Source organism: Bison bison, unplaced genomic scaffold (assembly GCF_000754665.1).
Source record: "Bison bison bison isolate TAMUID 2011002044 unplaced genomic scaffold, Bison_UMD1.0 scf7180017864048, whole genome shotgun sequence".
Lineage (NCBI taxonomy): Eukaryota > Metazoa > Chordata > Mammalia > Artiodactyla > Bovidae > Bison > Bison bison.
The window spans coordinates 3,415,783-3,434,598 of NW_011494620.1; the positions used below are offsets into that span (position 1 = coordinate 3,415,783).

The window sequence follows — 18,816 nt, forward strand, 5'->3', positions numbered from 1 at the left end:
CTGTATGCAGGTCAGGAAGCAACAGTTAAAACTGGACATGGAACAACAGACTGGTTCCAAATAGGAAAAGAAGTACGTCAAGGCTGTATATTGTCACCCTGCTTATTTAACTTATATGCAGAGTACATCATGAGAAACGCTGGGCTGGAGGAAGCACAAGCTGGAATCAAGATTGCCGGGAGAAATATTAATAACCTCGGATATGCAGATGACACCACCCTTATGGCGGAAAGTGAAGAAGAACTAAAGAGCCTCTTGATGAAAGTGAAAGAAGAGAGTGAAAAAGTTGGCTTAAAGCTCAACATTCAGAAAACTAAGATCATGGCATCTGGTTCCATCACTTCATGGCAAATAGATGGGGAAACAGTGGAAATAGTGGCTAATTTTATTTTTGTGGGCTCAAAAATCACATATTCAAAAGCAGAGGCATTACTTTGCCATCAAAGTTCTGTCTAGTCAAGGCTATGGTTTTTCCAGTGGTCACGTATCAATGTGAGAGTTGGACTATAAAGAAAGCTGAGCGCCAAAGAATTGATGCTTTTGAACTGTGGTGTTGGAGAAGACTCTTGAGAGTCCCTTGGACTGCAAGGAGATCCAACCAGTCCATCCTAAAGATCAGTCCTGAGTGTTCATTGGAAGGACTGATGTTGAAGCTGAAACTCCAATACTTTGGCCACATGATGTGCAGAGCTGACTCATTTGAAAAGACCCTGATGCTGGGAAAGATTGAAGGCAGGAGGCGACGGGAACAACAGAGGATGAGATGGTTGGATGGCATTACCAACTCAAAGGACATGAGTTTGGGTAAACTCAGGGAGTTGGTGATGGACAGGGAGGCCTGGCGTGCTTCGGTTCATGGGGTCGCAAAGAGTCGGACATGACTCAGCGACTGAACTGAACTGAACTGATGATAGTACTGGACACAAGAAGTGACCTAGCCAAAATTGGGAAGTGAATGATAGTCACTTTAGTCCTGTCTGACTCTTTGCGACCTTATGGACTGTAGCCCACCAGGCTCCTCTGTCCTTAGAATTCTCCAGGCAAGAATACTGGAGTGGGTTGCCATTTCCTTCTCCAGAGGAAGGAAATTTTGCTATCATGTATGACAGTACTGGACACAAGAAGTGACCTAGCCCAAATTGGGAAGTAGAGGAGTGGTAATTAACAGTGTAACACAGAGTGCAGTCCAAGCATGTCATGGGCCCCAAGTCAGAATTGGGCTCACGTGAATACCTGGATTCAAAATTTTCCACAATGATTTTGAGCAAATCATCCATCAAGTGGATGTAAATGTTGTGCTAAGGCAGGGGTGTGCTGAGAGACTGCAGCAGAGGGACTGGCAGTCACACATGGGAGGCAGCTCCCACAGGCCTCCCCCAGAAATAACCAACGTTGGTCAGGTTCCAAGGAAACACACAAAAGGCAGGATTCCTTCAACTGTGCCATCAGAGAAGGCTTTATAGGGAAGTCAGCATTCAAAACACACCTTCAAAAACAAGTGGACTTCGGGCTTGCATCAAGGGGAGGAGGGACGTGGCCAGACAAGGCACAGACATGAGACCTGGGTAAAAAATATACAGGAAACACTATGACATTTAGGCTGGGCAAAGCACAGTCCAACATAAGGATGCCAGTAGATGGTGACATGATAAATGGGGCAGGTGCTGCTGCTGCTAAGTCACGTCAGTCGTGTCCGACTCTGTGCGACCCCATAGAAGGCAGCCCACCAGGCTTCCCATCCCTGGGATTCCCCAGGCAAGAACACTGGAGTGGGTTGCCATTTCCTTCTCCAATGCATGAAACTGAAAAGTGAAAGTGAAGTCGCTCAGTCGTGCTCTGCGACCACATGGACTGCAGCCTACCAGGCTCCTCCATCCATGGCATTTCCCAGGCAAGAGTACTGGAGTGGGGGTGCCATTGCCTTCTCCGGGGGCACGTGAGGCACCTTGTAAACAGCCTTTATCCACGGGAAGCATGAGGGGCCATGATCCCAGCCAAGAAGATGACTCTTGGTCACCACAAGGATGGACAAGAGGGACGCCGGTGAACAGGAACGTAGCCCGGGCAAAAGACAGACATTGGCCACTCAGTACGGGTCCTCTGAGCCATTTGAAATCAATGTGACAGGGCACCATGACACTGCAATGAAATGTAATTTAATGCCTTTTTAATTAATGGCTTTTTCACAATTAATGGCTTTTTAAATGGTCACTCAGAGATCATGACTATCGCAGTAACATGTCTCAATAACATGTCTCAGTACAGTTACATATTATATAAACTTGCTCATAGAACATTCAAGGCAGTAAGATGTCTCAGCCTTCTACAGGATTCAGCCTCTGATGCCAAAACAGATGACTGTTTTACAGCATGTTCTTCTGCCCCATCTCTAGCCTCAATTTCAAAACACATTTTATCTTTCTCTAAGAATGCACTTGGTACAGTTTTTAAAGAATTATATACAAGCATCAAAGATATTTTCTTTTTATTTTGCTCAATCCCCCCCAGGATCCGAAACAAAAGCCCTACAAGCCCTGAACTGAGCTTTAATCTTAGAGAACATCACTGCAACATACAACCGCAAATATCACTGGCAAGGTTCATTTTGTGAAGATAAAAAAAAAAAAAAAGATCTAGCTGTAGAACACAATACTGAAGCTGGCTGTTGTTGGAATATCAATGACATCTTTCTGAGGGAGAGTCCAGTGACCAAAGCCCTGAATTTATAAACTCCCTGAGGTCACAACCCTATATTATATTTACTTCTTTTGTTTCCCACGGCACCCACAACATAAGGCTGCAGCAAGATTTTAAGATTAAATGAGAAAATCTGTACCAGAGTGTTTTGTATATTAAAAAATGATATATTCAAAGGAGCTAATATCAGGGACTTCAGTGGTGGTCCAGTAGTTAAGACTTGGAGCTTCCATTGCAGAGGGCAAGGGTTCAATGCCTGGTCAGGAAACTAAGATCCTGTATGCCATGCAGTATGGCCAAAAAAAACCCTCACAAAAATCCTATTTTTTGTTGTTGTTGTTGTTAGGGGAGAGAGGTTCAAAAGGGAGGGAAATAAGTACACATATAGCTGATTTGGGGTTTCCCTGGTGGCTCAGACGGTAAAGAACCTGCCTGCAATGTGGGAGATTCAGGTTCGATCCTGGGTCAGGAAGATCCCCTGGAGAAGGGAATGGCTACCCACTCCAGTATTCTTGCCTGGAGAATTCTATGGACAGAGGAGCCTGATGGGCTACAGTCCATGGAATCGCAGAGTTGGACATGACTGAGCAACTAACACTTTCACTTTTCATAACTGATTCACTCTGCTGTATGGCAGAAACTAACACAACATTATAAAGCAATTATACTCCAATTAAAAAAGTTAAAAAATATTTTTTAATGTAGCTAGTATTAGGTGAATGGAACTCTAAAACGTTAGTTGACTTGGAACTCTAAAGAACTGATTTTCCTTTCAGTTAGTTTCTGTGGTTATTCAAAAAGGATAAAAACATGGATAGGTAGTAATCAAGCTATGTATCAGAGGAAAGATGAGGTTTAAAGGAAGATACTTTGTGGAACCTAAGGATAATATTTTAAAAAATAACCACCAAGGTAAGCCAGAAAGAAAAACACCAATACAATATACTAACGCATATATGTAATTTAGAAAGATGGTAATGATAACCCTGTATGCGAGACAGCAAAAGAGACACAGATGTATAGAACAGTCTTTTGGACTCTGTGGGAGAGGGCGAGGGTGGGATGATTTGGGAGAATGGCATTGAAACATGCATAATATCATATAAGAAACAAATCGCCAGTCCAGGCTCGATGCAGGATACAGGATGCTTGGGGATGGTGCACTGGGATGACCCAGAGGGATGGTACGGGGAGGGAGGTGGGAGCAGGGTTCAGGATGGGGAACACGTGTACACCCGTGCAGATTCATGTTGATGTATGGCAAAACCAACACAATATTGTAAAGTAATTACCCTCCAATTAAAATAAATAAATTTAAAAAATAAAATAAAATAATGATCTCAGGAAAAAAATAAATAACCACCAAGATGGAGAAAACCCACAACATGGAAGTAGGAGCTCAAAGAAACAAACACACCTATACAGATGGTGGGCTGCAGTCCATGGGGTCGCGAAGAGTCGGACACGACTGAGCGACTTCACTTTCACTTTTCCCTTTCATGCATTGGAGAAGGAAATGGCAACCCACTCCAGTGTTCTTGCCTGGAGAATCCCAGGGACGGGGGAGCCTGGTAGGCTGCCGTCTATGGGGTCGCACAGAGTCAGACATGACTGAAGCGACTTAGCAGCAGCAGCAGCATACAGATGCTGAGAACACCTATTCAGATCGCACCTCAAATGATGATCTACGGGGGTCAAATACAGCTAGTAACAAGGTGTATTTACTAGGTTCCTAAGTAATAAGTCACCTGCCAATAAGAATATTATTAGTTCAAAAATTACTTTGGGAAATACAGCAGAGTGCAATAGCAAACTGTAAGTGGAAACAAAGTTCTTTCTTTTAGTTCTTTCTCAGTCTGCTTCTATTCATTATGTTATCTTCATAGCTAGAATTCTGCCTAACCAGTGAGCAGGACTCAGTAAATATCTGTGTAATGAAGCAAGCTAATTAACTGTTTAAGTTAAACTGTAAAATTTTGAGTCAAATATACCATTGGTAATGGCCGCCATTTATGGGGACGCTACCTTTTCAGGCCTGATACTACCTGACTTACATGTACACCTCGCAGAAACCCAATGAGTGTTACTAAAAAGCAGAGACATCACTTTGCCAACAAAGGTCCGTCTAGTCAAAGCTGTGGTTTTTCCAGTGGTCATGAACAGATGTGAGGGTTGGACCATAAAGAAGGCTGAGTGCCGAAGAATTGATGCTTTTGAACTGTGGTGCTGGAAAGACTCTTAAGAGTCCCTGGAACAGCAAGGAGATCAAACCAGTCCATCCTAAAGGAAATCAACCCTGAATATTCACTGGAAGGACTGACACTGAAGCTCCAATACTTTGGCCACCTGATGCGAAGAAGTGACTCAGAAAAGACCCTGATGCTGGGAAAGATTGAGGGCAGGAGGAGAAGGGGGCGACAGAGGATGAATTGGTTGGATGGCATCACCGACTCAATGAACATGAGTTCGAGCAAACTTTAGGAGGTAGTGAAGGACAGGGAAGCCTAGTGTGCTGCAGTCCACGAAGAAGTCGCCAAGAGTCAGACACAACTTAGTGACTGAACAACAGCAGCAACAAAAGGTGAAAGAACTCAGGCTGAGTCAGTTGCTTGCCCATGGCCATGAAGCTGTTGAGGGGCAGAATTCATCCCTGTCTGCCCAGATCCTGCTTTACAAGACAACGCACAACCACAGAGTCATGTAAACACAAGAACAGAAGGCAGCACTTGAAGCTTTGTTAATAGAAGGGGGGAAAAGGCATTAACATTTTATTTTACTTACAGTCTTACAGAAACAGTTTCTTCTGAGATCCGACCACATGCAAAATCCTGAAGCATCCCACGTGGGGAAAACTGTTGTTATTCTAATCCCAGGCTGCAAGTAATGCTACAAAAACAATCTGCCACAACTTACAAGCTTAACAAGCTAAACAGGGAAAGTATAGAGAAATGAAAACATGTCCCTCCTCCAATATTTTCCACCATCTTAAAAACTCATCAGAGTCAGATTTCCAGATCTGCTCTAAGTAGACTGCAAGAAGATTATGGTAAAAACCACACCACACAAAGCACGATTGTCTGAAATTACTCTGAAGTCAAATGTACATAAAATGGTGCCACACAGAGAAGAAGAGCTGGCTGCTGTGTAATTTCATGAAACCTGCTGGGCACCAAGGTCATGGGCAGCCAAAGTGAATTTTAACTGGTGCCAACCAGGAGGCTATAATCAGGACAGCCACCAGTGGGCGGATGAGATAAATGAACCAATTGACTTTCTTCCACCAGGCGATCAAAATAGGAATGCCATCCTTATACATGAAACAAACAAAAAAAAACAAATGTTTTTTAAATTAAAATATTCATCCTTCACATCTCTGTCTTTTCACTACATTTCTAGACTCTTCTTTCCTCCAGGCACATTTATGTGAGTGAACAGCATGCAGTGTGATTTCTGTTCCTACCTTGAGTTTTCCTGCAACCTACTCCAGAAAAATAAAATCTATTCCTACACAGCACAAACTTCTCCATAACCCTGGTCCACCAGCATAGCAGATGTCGAGTGGCTGGTACTATCCAAGGGCAAGCTTAGAACTGATGACAGAGTCAGACACAGCCAAGAACCTGCCTTCCAATCAGGACAGTCAAATGCTAAAAGAAAGTGTCAGGATGAACAATCACGTCTTTTTAATAGTGAGAGAAGTAACACTGGGGCTTCCCAGGTGGCTCAGTGGTGAAAAAAAAAAAAAAATCCGCTTGCCAGGGCAGGAGACACAAGTTCAATCCCTGGGTCAGGAAGATCCTTTGGAGGAGGAAATGGCAACCCATTTCCAGTAATAATGGCAACCCAATACTCCAGTATTCTTGCCTGGAGAATCCCATGGACAGAGGAGTCAGGCAGGCTACAGTCCATGGAGTCACAAAGAGTCAGACTCGACTGGGCAACTGAGCACAAACGCACATAGTTACACTTCTCATAGGAGGTTCTCAAAGACACTATGGATCTATATATTTAAGCCTTATCTCTCTCATGAGCTCTTTGCCAATGTTGCCAACTACCCACGTAACCTTCCACCTGAAGTCCTTGAGACACAAACTGTGGATTGAGGAGTTGTTCTTTGGTCATTATCCTCCAGATCCTATGAGATGCACAAACTGAATAGGCTCCCAAGCAGGGCAGCTTCTGCCAGCCTTAGCCAATTGGGCTGCCGACCTTGAGTCTTTTCTCCTCAGCACTGCCCATTGAAAAAGCCAAAAAGGGACTTACTGGTGATCCAGTGGTTAAGAATCTGTGCAGGGGATGTGGGTTCCATCCTTGGTCCGGGAAGATCTCACCTGCCACAGGACAACTAAGCCCGTGTGCCACAACTACTGAAGCCCACGTGCCCTGGAGCCCGTGCTCGGCAACCAAAGAAGCCACTGCAAACAGAAGCACCGCAACTACAGAAAGCTCCGCATGCAGTAACGAAGACCCAGGGCACCAAAAATAAATAAATAAAAAAAAATTCATTTAAAAAAAAGAAAAAGCCAAAAAGGGGCTGGTACAGGACAACGGGAGCTCTGGACATATTGCTATTGATTAAATTCCTTTGCAACATGCTTTTGCATTTGTGGGAGTCACATGACTTATGTCAGTGCAGCCACAGGATCACTGACTTGCAATTGAATTGGTTCTGCCTTGATGTTCTTATTTTCCCTCTCCTCCAAGTTCCCCAATAAGATTAAGTCTCACTGAACTGCACTTCAACTGCTTGGGCCTTGCTGCCCCCTCCTTAGGGATCAGCACAGCAAGGCTCTGGACTCTGGGAAACATAAGAGACAAATATAGACACAAAAGCTAGGATGGAAATACAAGCAGTGTGGCCTGGCAAGTCCCATCTCTGTACCTCCTAGAAGAAGACTGTGGTTATGAGGTGTGGGACTCCCGCAGGAGGCGTGGTTTACGAGGCAAGGTGACTACAGAGATTGTCAAGATTATAATTTTCTATTTAAATTAGCCAACGCAACCCCTGAAAACAAAACAAACCTACAAAACACATGAACAGCAGCAGAAACGATGTCTCGCCACTCACTAAATTGCAGAATATAGTGACTCTACTGTAGGTCCCACCTAGACAGGCAGAGAACGTGGAAAATCTTATATCTGTATCCAAGACAATGATGCGCATATAGTTGTGGGATAGAAACAGTATAGGGAGCTTGGATATTAACAGGGAGCCAAATGTGGTCAGGAGTGAGGAAAGGCTATATTGACTTTGACCATGAACCTATGTCCCCTTTTCCAGCTACACATGTGCTGGAATGCCACGATCCCGTAGGGAATCCAGGTCTTCCCAGGTGTGCCCAAACCCCTCCCAACATCATCAGGTACAATCTGCTACCCATACAGAAGGTACCTTCATAGACTGCAAGAGGGGACCATTTGGGTAACCTCATCATAAGATAACATTGGGGTCAGAGTTTTAGAAAAACTCTGGAGCTTAAAGGTGGAGATAAACGCTAAGAAAGTCAGGTCTCATATGCAGCAACTCTCACCAAGGAGCACTAAATCACATGAGAATTAGATGTCATCACAGAATCATACCAATTTAGAACTTAAAGGCACATTTCATTTTTTCAAAAATTTGATTCGACAAACATATGGGAACTATAACTTACACTGGAATAACACAAGGACATTTCATCGTTCATGGCCTTCAGTGCAACTGACTTATGGCATAGAGATAATAATCATTGATAATATTAACTCATTAAGGCATAACTAGTTTCCTGTCTTGCTCTACCATATTACACATCTGTAACATGACTAACATAAGCTATTACATATAAGCTATGAAAGGAATCTATTAGGTCTCCAAACTACACTCATTTACTCGTCTAAAAATAGGAGCCATAAAACCCTTTTGCCTCGATCTTAGAAATGTGTTCAAAATCGTTTTCTGATTCCCACAGCTTCGCTGAGGTCTTCTCCATCTCTGGCCGAACCTGCTATAACAATAGCCTCTTGCTGCCTTTCCTGGTTTTGTTGTTTCCCCAGATCAGCCTTTATTTCTCATTGCTACTAGATTATATAGTTCCTAAGTCAGTTTCTCCCATAACCACTCAAAGACTTCAATCTAAAGTTGACCTTAGGTAAGTGTAGAATTCTTACCATTAAACAAAAATACAGACTTTCAGACCTGATTTTGTTCCATTACCCCCACTCCATACTTTACAGGATATTGCCATTTCCTGAACGCCCATCAGATCTTTTTATAACTCCTTGGCTTTGAGAATTTGACATTTCCACTGCTCGAAATTCCAAGGAGTCTTCTGCTCATCTTTCAAACCTAGTTCATCTAGTGCCTCTGTTATGAAGCCTTTGCAGACCCCTCCAGACACGAGGTCCCTTCCTCTTCTGTGCTCCTACAACATTTTGTTCACACTTCAGTGGACCCTGAACATTTTTAAACATTGGTGATTTTTGCCCATTCACCAAAACCCCCAAAAGTTCATAGTATGATATAATCTGCAACTTGGCTAAGGCGGGAACTGGAATTAAGTATTGTATTTTAGCCAGGATCCAGGAAAGCTGAAACCAGCCTAAGTATTTCAAACACAGAAAATGCAATATAATACAGGAAACGGGTTACACAGATGATGGAGGAGCTAAAAAGCCACATAGATGTTAAAGAGGTGACCCGGAAACTGGCATCAACCAAAAACTACTACCATCCATGAGACTGGAATGGTGTTGGAAGAAGAGGGCATCACCAATGACTGGAAGAACCGGGCTGTGTACCTGGTGAAGGATTGTTGACAGTGGCTTCCAAGGGGAGCTGTGACAGTGAAGGTCAGGGCTTTCCAAAAGGAGAGACAATTGCTGCCAAAGATGCTGCCAAAGGGAGAGCTAGAGAGAGAGACATACCCTGGCTTCTCCTTCCCTCCCGTTTTCCAAGGGCCTCCCATTGGCCTAATCTATCCAGAGGCCAGGAGTCAAGGCTTCTGGGAAATGTAGTCTCCTGTGAAGCAGGAAATGACTGGCACCATGTGAGGCTGGTGAGCCCCTCACTTGGCAGCTGAATGAGCCTCACCAGCCTCTCAACAACTATATGCAATGGAATGGACATCTGTGTCCTGAGTCCTTTGGACTGTAATTATACCTCACACATTGGTTTCCTCCATAAGACCATGAGCGCCTCCACAGTAGTGACCTTATCTCAACTTATATCCTGGTGTGCTATTTGACATTTGGTAGGCACTCAATACGGAGAAGGCAATGGCAACCCACTCCAGTACTCTTGCCTGGAAAATCCCATGGACGGAGGGGCCTGGTAGGCTGCAGTCCGACTCCTGCAGGGTCGATAGGAGTCAGACACGACTGAGCGACTTCACTTTCACTTTTCACTTTCATGCATTAGAGAAGGAAATGGCAACCCACTCCAGTGTTCTTGCCTGGAGAATCCCAGGGACGGGGAGCCTGGTGGGCTGCCGTCTATGGGGTCGCACAGAGTCGGATATGACTGAAGCAATTTAGCAGCAGCAGCAGCAGGCACTCAATAAATACTGCTCAGTTCAGTTGAGTCACTCAGTCGTGTCCGGCTCTTTGCGACGCCATGGACTGCAGTACGCCAGTCTTCCCTGTTGATCACCAACTCCCAGAGTTTATTCAAACTCATGTCCATTGAGTCAGTGATGCCATCCAACCACCCATAAACACTCATGCCCTGGATTTATTACATGTTATAACTCAGCACTTCCTAAAGTTTGTTGTGCTGGCCACTAATTCAAAAAGATGCTACTGCCTATCATAGGTAAGTAGGACTCTGCAATTTCCAAACAAGTTTGTGAAACAGTGTTAAAGTTAACCTGGAAAAAAAAAAAAGTTTAGCTGGTCTCATCGTACATTCAAGCTGCAATTAAAAAAAAACAATACTGTGGACTACATGGCTTAGAAACAACAGAAATTTATTTCTCCCATTTCTGGAAGCTAGAAGTTTAAGATCAGAGGGCCAGCACAGTTGGGTGGGGGCTCTCTTCTCCTTGTATCTTCACATGGGCAGAAGGGGCGAGGTGCTCTCTTCAACTTCTTTATAAGGGCACTAATCTCATCTGTGAGGGGTTCACCCTCATGACCTAATCATCTCCCAAAGTCCCCACCTTCTAATACCATCCCATGAGCATGAGGATTTCAACAAATGAATTTTGTGGGAGGACACAAATATTCAGACAGAGCAGCTTGTTTCTTCATTGCAGATAATACAGTTCATTCAGAGCTTTCAAAATGTGCTTGAAGAGAGAGATGTAGAATTATGCAGCATCATGCAACATATATGACTACAGAACATACATGTTTTCCAAAAGACTAACACTACACAGGGACATCAATTAAGGAGTCACTGCTTTAATTATCTTCACATTTGTGATATTTTATTTCTTTGAAATATTCCCATGAGGTAGAGAAGAACAAGGTCACTTACAGATAAAAATGTTGCTAATAAATAACTAAAACTAATACATCAAGTATTAATTGAATATATAAGATGTTATTTACTATTCTAAATATTATAGAGCTAGAAGGAAAATGTAAATATTCACCTATGTTAAGAGACTTATTATTCCTAATGGCCAGAAATTCTGAATTCTACATATAATACAAAATGGAATTTCAATTATTGCTGAAATAGTATGGTGATAGCATTCACAACTCAGCCAATAATTAATGGGATAACTTTGGGTGTCACTCTAAAATTCAGTGTTCATAACTGTTTAAAAAAAAAGAGAGAGAGAGAGACAACAAATAACCTGCCTCACTGGGGTGAAATAAGAACTGAATATGTTCTAAGGATCACCAGTCCCTGCAGGGACCCCACTGCAAATTACTTAGGAAAACACATAATACTACACTTTCCCCATGCCCCCCAGGAGGTTGGTACAGGCATCAAAATACTCTAGATTCTGTGCTGTAATGAAATTTATTAACTTTCTATAACCAACTGTTTCTCCAATCTACTTGTTTCCCAAATGGTTCTGCTTTTCCTGTTTACAGCTACTGGTATCCCCCAGGAATCTGTGATCCCTCGAACATGAATGTGATGCCTTATGAAAACAAAAATATGAATTTTAATGATAGCCAGGAATAAACGTTTTAAACTTGAGGCTGTTATGCTTTCTGATTATAAGCAACACACACACGAGGACACCCTTGGCAAGCTAGAGTTAGCTGCAAAGTTCAAGAACCAATAATGTAACAGTGATGACTCTGTATGAGGTGCAAATTGGATGCATCTTGAGATGCTGCCTATGTATTGTAGAGTGAGATAAAGCTGTCTTGAGTGTGTGTTTTTTTTCTTTTGAAATGATTATGAATTTACATGCCTCAGCTGGTTTTTCCTATAACTGAAAATACATGTTTTACAAGGCAATGGGACAATTCATAAATCTATGCAGATGTAAATCTAGTGAGATTTAGTTAGTGTGTCAGTGAGACTTGATTTAGTTTAGTTTATGTGGTTTTTCAAGTAGTCATGTATGGATGTAAGAGTTGAACCATAAAGAAAGCTGAACATCAAATAATTGATGCTTTCAAACTGTGGTGCTGGAGAAGACTCTTCAGTCTCTTGGACACAAGGAGATCAAACCAGTCAATCCTAAAGGAAATCAACCCTGAACAGTCATTGGAAGGACTGATGCTGAAGCTCCAATACTTTGGCCACCTGAGGCGAAGAAGTGACTCATTAGAAAAGACTGATGCTGGGAGAGATTGAAGCAGGAGAAGGGGGCAACAGAGGACGAGATGGTTGGATGGCATCACCGACTCAATGGACATGAATTTGAACAAACCTCGAGAGATAGTGAAAGGCAGGGAAGGCTGGCGTGCTGAGTCCATGGGTTTGCAAAGAGTCGGACACAGCTTAGCGACTAAGCAACAACAAATGTGTTAGTGAAACTAACCAGTCCAGACAGACCCTGACCTCAGAAGTGTCAGCTCTCCCTGTGTTAGCTGGTGGCAACAAAGTGAAGTAAGTCAAAAATCAGATGATTCTCTTAGAAAGACTCTACTCCACAAGAAGGAAATGAAGATTTGGACATTATGGGTATAGTGGCTTTTAAGTGGCTCAGAGTTCAAAGCAACTCACCTGTGCTTTACACGGTAAGGTTAGAGGAAGGAGGAAACAGTAGTTCGTGATCTCTAAGGTGTAATTTAAAGAGGAGCAAGAAGAGCTCTGCCTGTTGCCCCAACTAGCCCAGGAAATGCCTGGATTTCTTAAAAATTAGAGCAACTTCTTACGGTGAGGACACTGTCACTAAAGGGCCATGCTGCCCATTAACACATCAACACTTATTTGCCTTATTTCTCAGCTGTCATGTGACAGAGAACCTGGATGTGAAGGAAAGCAGAACGCGACAAATCGTCATGCCTGATCAGGTTTAAAGTGGAGCAAGGGGAGGAGACGTTGCAAAGCCCTCATCCCAAAGGATGAAAGACAAGTCCAGGTGGAGCCGTACAGTGAGGGGCTCCGGAGAGGCCATGATGCTTTCAGCACAGAGATGGGTTTGTGGCAAGAAGCACTCTGTCGTCATTACTGTCGTGAGTGGCACTTAACCATCAATTAGTTGAAGAGATGGTCTCGCCTGGCTTCTCTGAACAGAACAGTGTCTCAACTGGAAAAGTAGTTGTTTACTACTGATTTGCATTCTACACTCATTTTAAACACATATGCGACTCGCATCCAAACGAAATATGGAATAATGTCAACTTGGGACTCCTCCGAGCCCTCTCATTATAGCACCAGCAATTTCCAAAGATGAAATCTACAGATTCGGACGCTGACAATTACAAGCACCCGTGGGCAGAACTTCAGTTCAGTTCAGTTGCTCAGTTGTGTTGACTCTGTGACCCCATGGACTGCAGCGCGCCAGGCCTCCCTGTCCATCACCAACTCAAACTCAGGTCCATCGAGTCGGTGATGCCATCCAACCATCTCATCCTCTGTCGTCCCCTTCTCCTGCTGCCTTCAGTCTTTACCAGCATCAGGGCCTTTTCAAATGAGTCAGCTCATTTGAACTTAAGATAGCCTTAATATGTCTTTACAGTGTTCTTACATGCTTCATTTACAGAGCCCGTAAATAAGATATTTTTCTAATGCATACGTCAAAAGTTTGGTATTAAGCTTTAAAAAAGTCTATTAAAATACTTAATGATGTATCGGAAAGAACATAATTTTGCGTTCCACAAACAGAAACGTTACAACCTCTATCTTCTCATAACACCATTACTACACTTTCAGTGTGTCAACATTTTTACTAGATGTGATACTTTTCAAAGGCTTTCTATGTGCCTGTTAAAAACTGAATTGAGGATAAAACTCAACCCAAGCTGGTTTTTAAAAATTATGACAAAGACATGACTTAAAACACAAGATGGAGATGGTGGCAATTAAAGTTTATGAGCAAGTTACTGCAAGAAAGGCAGAAGCCACTGACTCCTTGGAGGACTTCTCTTATAGGTGGTAAATGTCCGTGGACCACAGTGCCCCCTCTGTGTTGTCCCATTCATTTGCAGGTGACATTTTAACCTCGAAGCAGCCACAGCAAGACGATTCAAAATGAAGTTGACACTGTGTCCTTTAACGAGTTCCAAAGTACTGCAGGGGTTTTACTGCCTGATGTTACACCATATGCGCACACTCTGGACACAGCAGGCAGGGTTAAGCAGGATGCTTCTGCACTCAGCCATTCTCCTGCTTCCTGTTGTTGTTGGAGCAATCCTAAGTTTAGCTAAACATAACCTTTCTGGGTGGATCATTTTTTAGAAGGAGAATCCACCTTATAGCAGAGTGCCCTGTAATGTTGACTGTATTTTGAAAGCACAGACATTGAGTAAATTCACAGAACTCAGTGATTTGGTGCTGTGCTGTCTTTATGAAACCTATTTTATGAAAACTTTCATAAAATTATTTATCACTCAAGTTTTTATGCATAAAAGCTTGAACAAGTATGAAATGAACAGGAGGAATTCTTTCTGAAGCATTTTTTGGTCAACTGGTCTATCACTAAAGCGGTAGTGATTAATGGCAAACTTTTCAAAATCTTTTCTTTAGCTCAAGTTATTTTTTAATTCTAAAATGACGATTGTCTTGGGTAGTGGGGATATATTTACTTACTCGGGTCCTCAAAAGGTTTGAATCAGAAAATCCCTCTTAGGTTTCACATTCAGAATTTTTTTCTGCAGGATATGAGTAATCTATTTGAGACATGCTAATAAGAACCCATAGCCTCAGCTCAATGTCAGTAACTCTTAACAAGTGAGAGTTCATGAAGAGCATATACGAGGGAAAAAACAGACCTTTTAAAAGTATACATAACTTCTACTATGGTCTTTTCCCTTGAGTTTTCTGTAAAGTAGAACATTAAGCTCTTTATAATTCCCCCAAATCTATAGATAGTTTAGAGAGAGAAGCATAAATCTCACAAGTCTCAGATTTACTTCCTGTTGCCTTCTTGCATGAGACATTTAAAGGTAATCAATAAAAACTGATTCCTCTTCGTAAGCACTTTCCTGTTCTACCAGAAACAATAGTAGCCTCTGCCCCAAAGTGAAGAGGAAAAAATGAAAACTAATGTTTACCAGGAGAAAAAGAAATTATCCAAGTATTTTTCCTAAGCCAAGTGAAACACAAACTGCAAGTCAAAAGTTTATTCTTAAAGGAAAAAAAAAAAAAAAAACTTTTAAATATTCCTGGCATTAGTCCTGTTTTTCAAATCTGAGGTATCAACAAGTTTTTAACTCCGGATTTGTATTTCCACTCTCTGCAAAAACCTCATTCCGTTTCCTAATGGCTTTCCGGTACTGTCCTTCTGTAGGAATCTGTACATCACACGCAAGACTTGTGCTCAATGCTGAACAGTAAAGGAAGGACAGTTAAGCCCCCCAATTACCTCCTAGGGCAGAGTGAGCCACAAAACCCCAGGGAACAAATAGATGAGAACAGAGTTACATCTGGTAAGGAAATAAAGAACTGCAAACAACTGGATCTCTTACTCCAAAACACAACACTCTGGGCCCCTTGCATTTTCAGCACAAGAATTTTCATACTCAAAACGTTACTTGAAAGTTTAATATTAGATAATCTGAAATCATCTGTTGGGATGTCTCCAATATGTAGACTCTATCTGAGGACTCTGTAGTGTTTTCTCCTCTTCTGGATTTTTCACAAAAGACTGCAAGAGAGCACCCAAAGAAAGAGCCGGGTTGCAGACTCTTACTTTGAGATGAAGTTACAAATATATTTTATATATTTTCCTGGCTTCCTGTTTCCCCGTGTTCTGTACTATCTGCAGAGGTTGTCATATTTCACCAAGGCGGATTATAAATCAGACAAGTTCAGCCCGTCAGGTTGAAAAATGGAGGTGAAAGGCACAGCGGAAAATAAATAAAGTATAATTAAAACCATATGACCAGAAATATTGAAGCAATACTTGCTGGAGGAAACCCAAGTAAAAATCAAACCTTTTCTGGTGTTAGTGAGACTAGCCAGTCCATTTGAAATAAGCACACATCACTTGTTAAAAATTCCTTTTTTTTTTTCCTTCACAGCAAAAGCAGTCCTAACAAAGTAATTAAGCCTATCTTTGTGGCATAGTGAAATTCATAATTGTTCATGTAAAACTGATCTCTCATTTAAAACTGTAATCACTTATTTAGAAACATAATTTAAGATGGGGCAAGGCTCAATTTTATATCCAACAAAGAGTATTAAAGGCTTATGATGACAATGTTGACTCAAAAACCTTTTCTACTTTTCGTGAAGTTTTCATCTCTTAAGATCTCAGGACTCCAGAAAGACACAGACACTGCAATTGCTGGTTGTTGATCGTAAAGAGCCAGTAGCTATAAAATCCAAACTGTCTCCTCTCCAACATTATAAACAACCTAGACGTTACTGCCCCACAGAGGTGGTGCTTAGCAGACCAATGATGTACATGTTTGGGGATATACAGAAATTAAGAGCTCTTGATGTTTATAAAGCAATTCCAGTAAAGAATCTCTGACTTTGGCAATCTGTCCCCAAAGCCACTCTATATCCACATCTCCCTATCGTTCCAAGTGTCAATTACCATAATCTCAGTAGACAGCTGGAACACAATTTTCAATATTGCTCCAGGATTCCAGTAAACAAGTGAAGTTGAGTGAAGTCACTTACCCCCCAGAAACTGAATTCCTCCGGCCACTCTTCCTACAGTCCGGGAGATGAGCTCCGACACGCAGCAGCCCATGAGGGCAGTGAGCGCCACCAGGAGGAGCAGGCCACAGCCCAGGCCGGTCACGATGGTACAGATTCTCCATTCCGCGCTGGGAATGCCCTGGAAAGAGGCATAGCGCCCACACTCCTCAACCATCACCATCATCTGCCGACTCTCATCGTGCACAGGATACGAGCACCTCCGGAAAGTGCCGAAGGACACGGGCTTGCCCAGCTGTGATCCCCAGAGCCAGTAAGGCATGAAGAACCCCACGCAGGAGGTGGCTGCACAGAGAAACGAGAGCAGCGCCCAGATGACCCCGGTGCAAGTCAGACTGGATGCCATCTTTCACCTGACAGGGCAAGGAGGACCCAAAGTAACTGTTCGGGGTCTGCAGGAAGAAGTAAAGGCCGTCAAACTACCGGCTCCCCGCAGGTAATCCACAGTTCTGTGATGGGAGAGTGGCTACTAACAGAACGGATCTTCAGTCTTACTGGACATCAACTTCCCATTCTCTGCAGTAAGGATGCTGATCCCTGGAAAAACCACAACATTAAAGATTAAATGTCTTTACAGAAAAGATACGACCAACTCAGTTGGTCTGCAACTTTCAATTAACACCCATTCAGAGACACCTCCATAGTTCAAAAGTGAGAAGAACCCATTCTATCAACTTCTCGGTAATTCAAATTTTGTCAGACTGGCTTAAAGCTTTTTCATGTACACATGTTCCCTAATTAACTCGGACAGCTACTTACTTAAAGAAATGCATGACTTATTCCTACTTGCCAAGCCAGTGAATTCATTTCATATCCTCACGTTAAAAAGAACGCAGCATTTTTACTGGCGGTAAACAGAATTCTGAATGTTATACTAAAATAACCATAGTGTGGTTTATTCAGTTGGCTTACAAGTTCACGCTCATAATTTGCAGCAACTTTTCTGTGTTCCTTTAGGTGCATTAACTCTCTGCATGAGCCCGAACAAAATAATTAGACTCATTTTCACAATTACAGACTGTCTAGGCATACAGAGTGGATGGGACTCTTAGGCGTCTTGCCATGCTTATTCAGTAGTGTTTGGGAATGCCTTCAGTCTCAACTATCTTCTCTAGTGTCAACAAAAGAAAGCCTGTGTACGACTCATTTTCATATCTGCAATTCCGATTAATTGCTTCTAATTAAATTACTGGAACCATCTTTCTCATTGAATGAATGACTATGTCTCATCTGAAAAAGAGTCCATACCTTCCAGTCATTCCAGGGGTTCCACTTGCATCCTGCCCTCCCTTTTCAAACAGAGTTCCTTAGAACCACTTTCCCTGCTTTTCATAAAGAACACAGAAGCCCAGAGCCCATGCACCCCACGGTTCCATTCCCAGGACTCCAGCTCTCAGAGTCCATCTCAAATCCTCCCCCTCTCCTTTCCAACTCCCACCCCTGCCCTTTGCTTTCCACCCACCGCCCCTTTTCCACTCCAGTATGTCACTCACTCCAGGGGAGCTCCGGCTACTTTTTTTTTTAATCTTGTCAACTGATGTCAGCATCAGCATTAGTCGCTGAAGTTGGTCTGTCTAGGCCCTGAGGCTGGGGCAGACGCGGGGTAGGGGGGCACTGAGTGGGTGGGGAGGGGGCCCTCACCTCGAGCTGGGGCCAGGCACCCCGGGGGGGTAAGCCCAGACAAGCCCTTAGCCAGCCAGCGCCCCGCAACGGCCGCAACCACCCCCACCCCGAAGACACACAACGATCCTTTAACTCCCCAAAGGGGAAGAGGGACATTTTCCAGCCGGCCCTGCGCGGAGGGAGGAGGTGAGGATGGGGTCCCCCACCCCGCCCCGGAGGCAGACGGACGCGGCGGGCCGGGCGAGCCGGCGGGGAGCCCAGCTCAGGAAGTCCGG

At 43.1% G+C, this 18,816-nt stretch overlaps 1 protein-coding gene across 1 annotated transcript in view; it reads right to left on the bottom strand.

Moving 5' to 3' along the window:
* LHFP (lipoma HMGIC fusion partner) overlaps positions 1-18,431 on the bottom strand; it is a 235,163-nt gene extending 216,732 nt beyond the window's left edge. Inside the window, exons 1-2 of the mRNA XM_010835647.1 lie at positions 18,412-18,431; positions 16,880-17,455 (exon numbers count right to left, since the gene is read on the bottom strand). Of these exons, the coding sequence (XP_010833949.1) occupies positions 16,880-17,264 (385 nt within the window). The 5' untranslated portion in view covers positions 17,265-17,455; positions 18,412-18,431. The remainder of the gene's footprint in view (positions 1-16,879; positions 17,456-18,411) is intronic.
* Between the last annotated feature and the right edge of the window lie 385 nt (positions 18,432-18,816).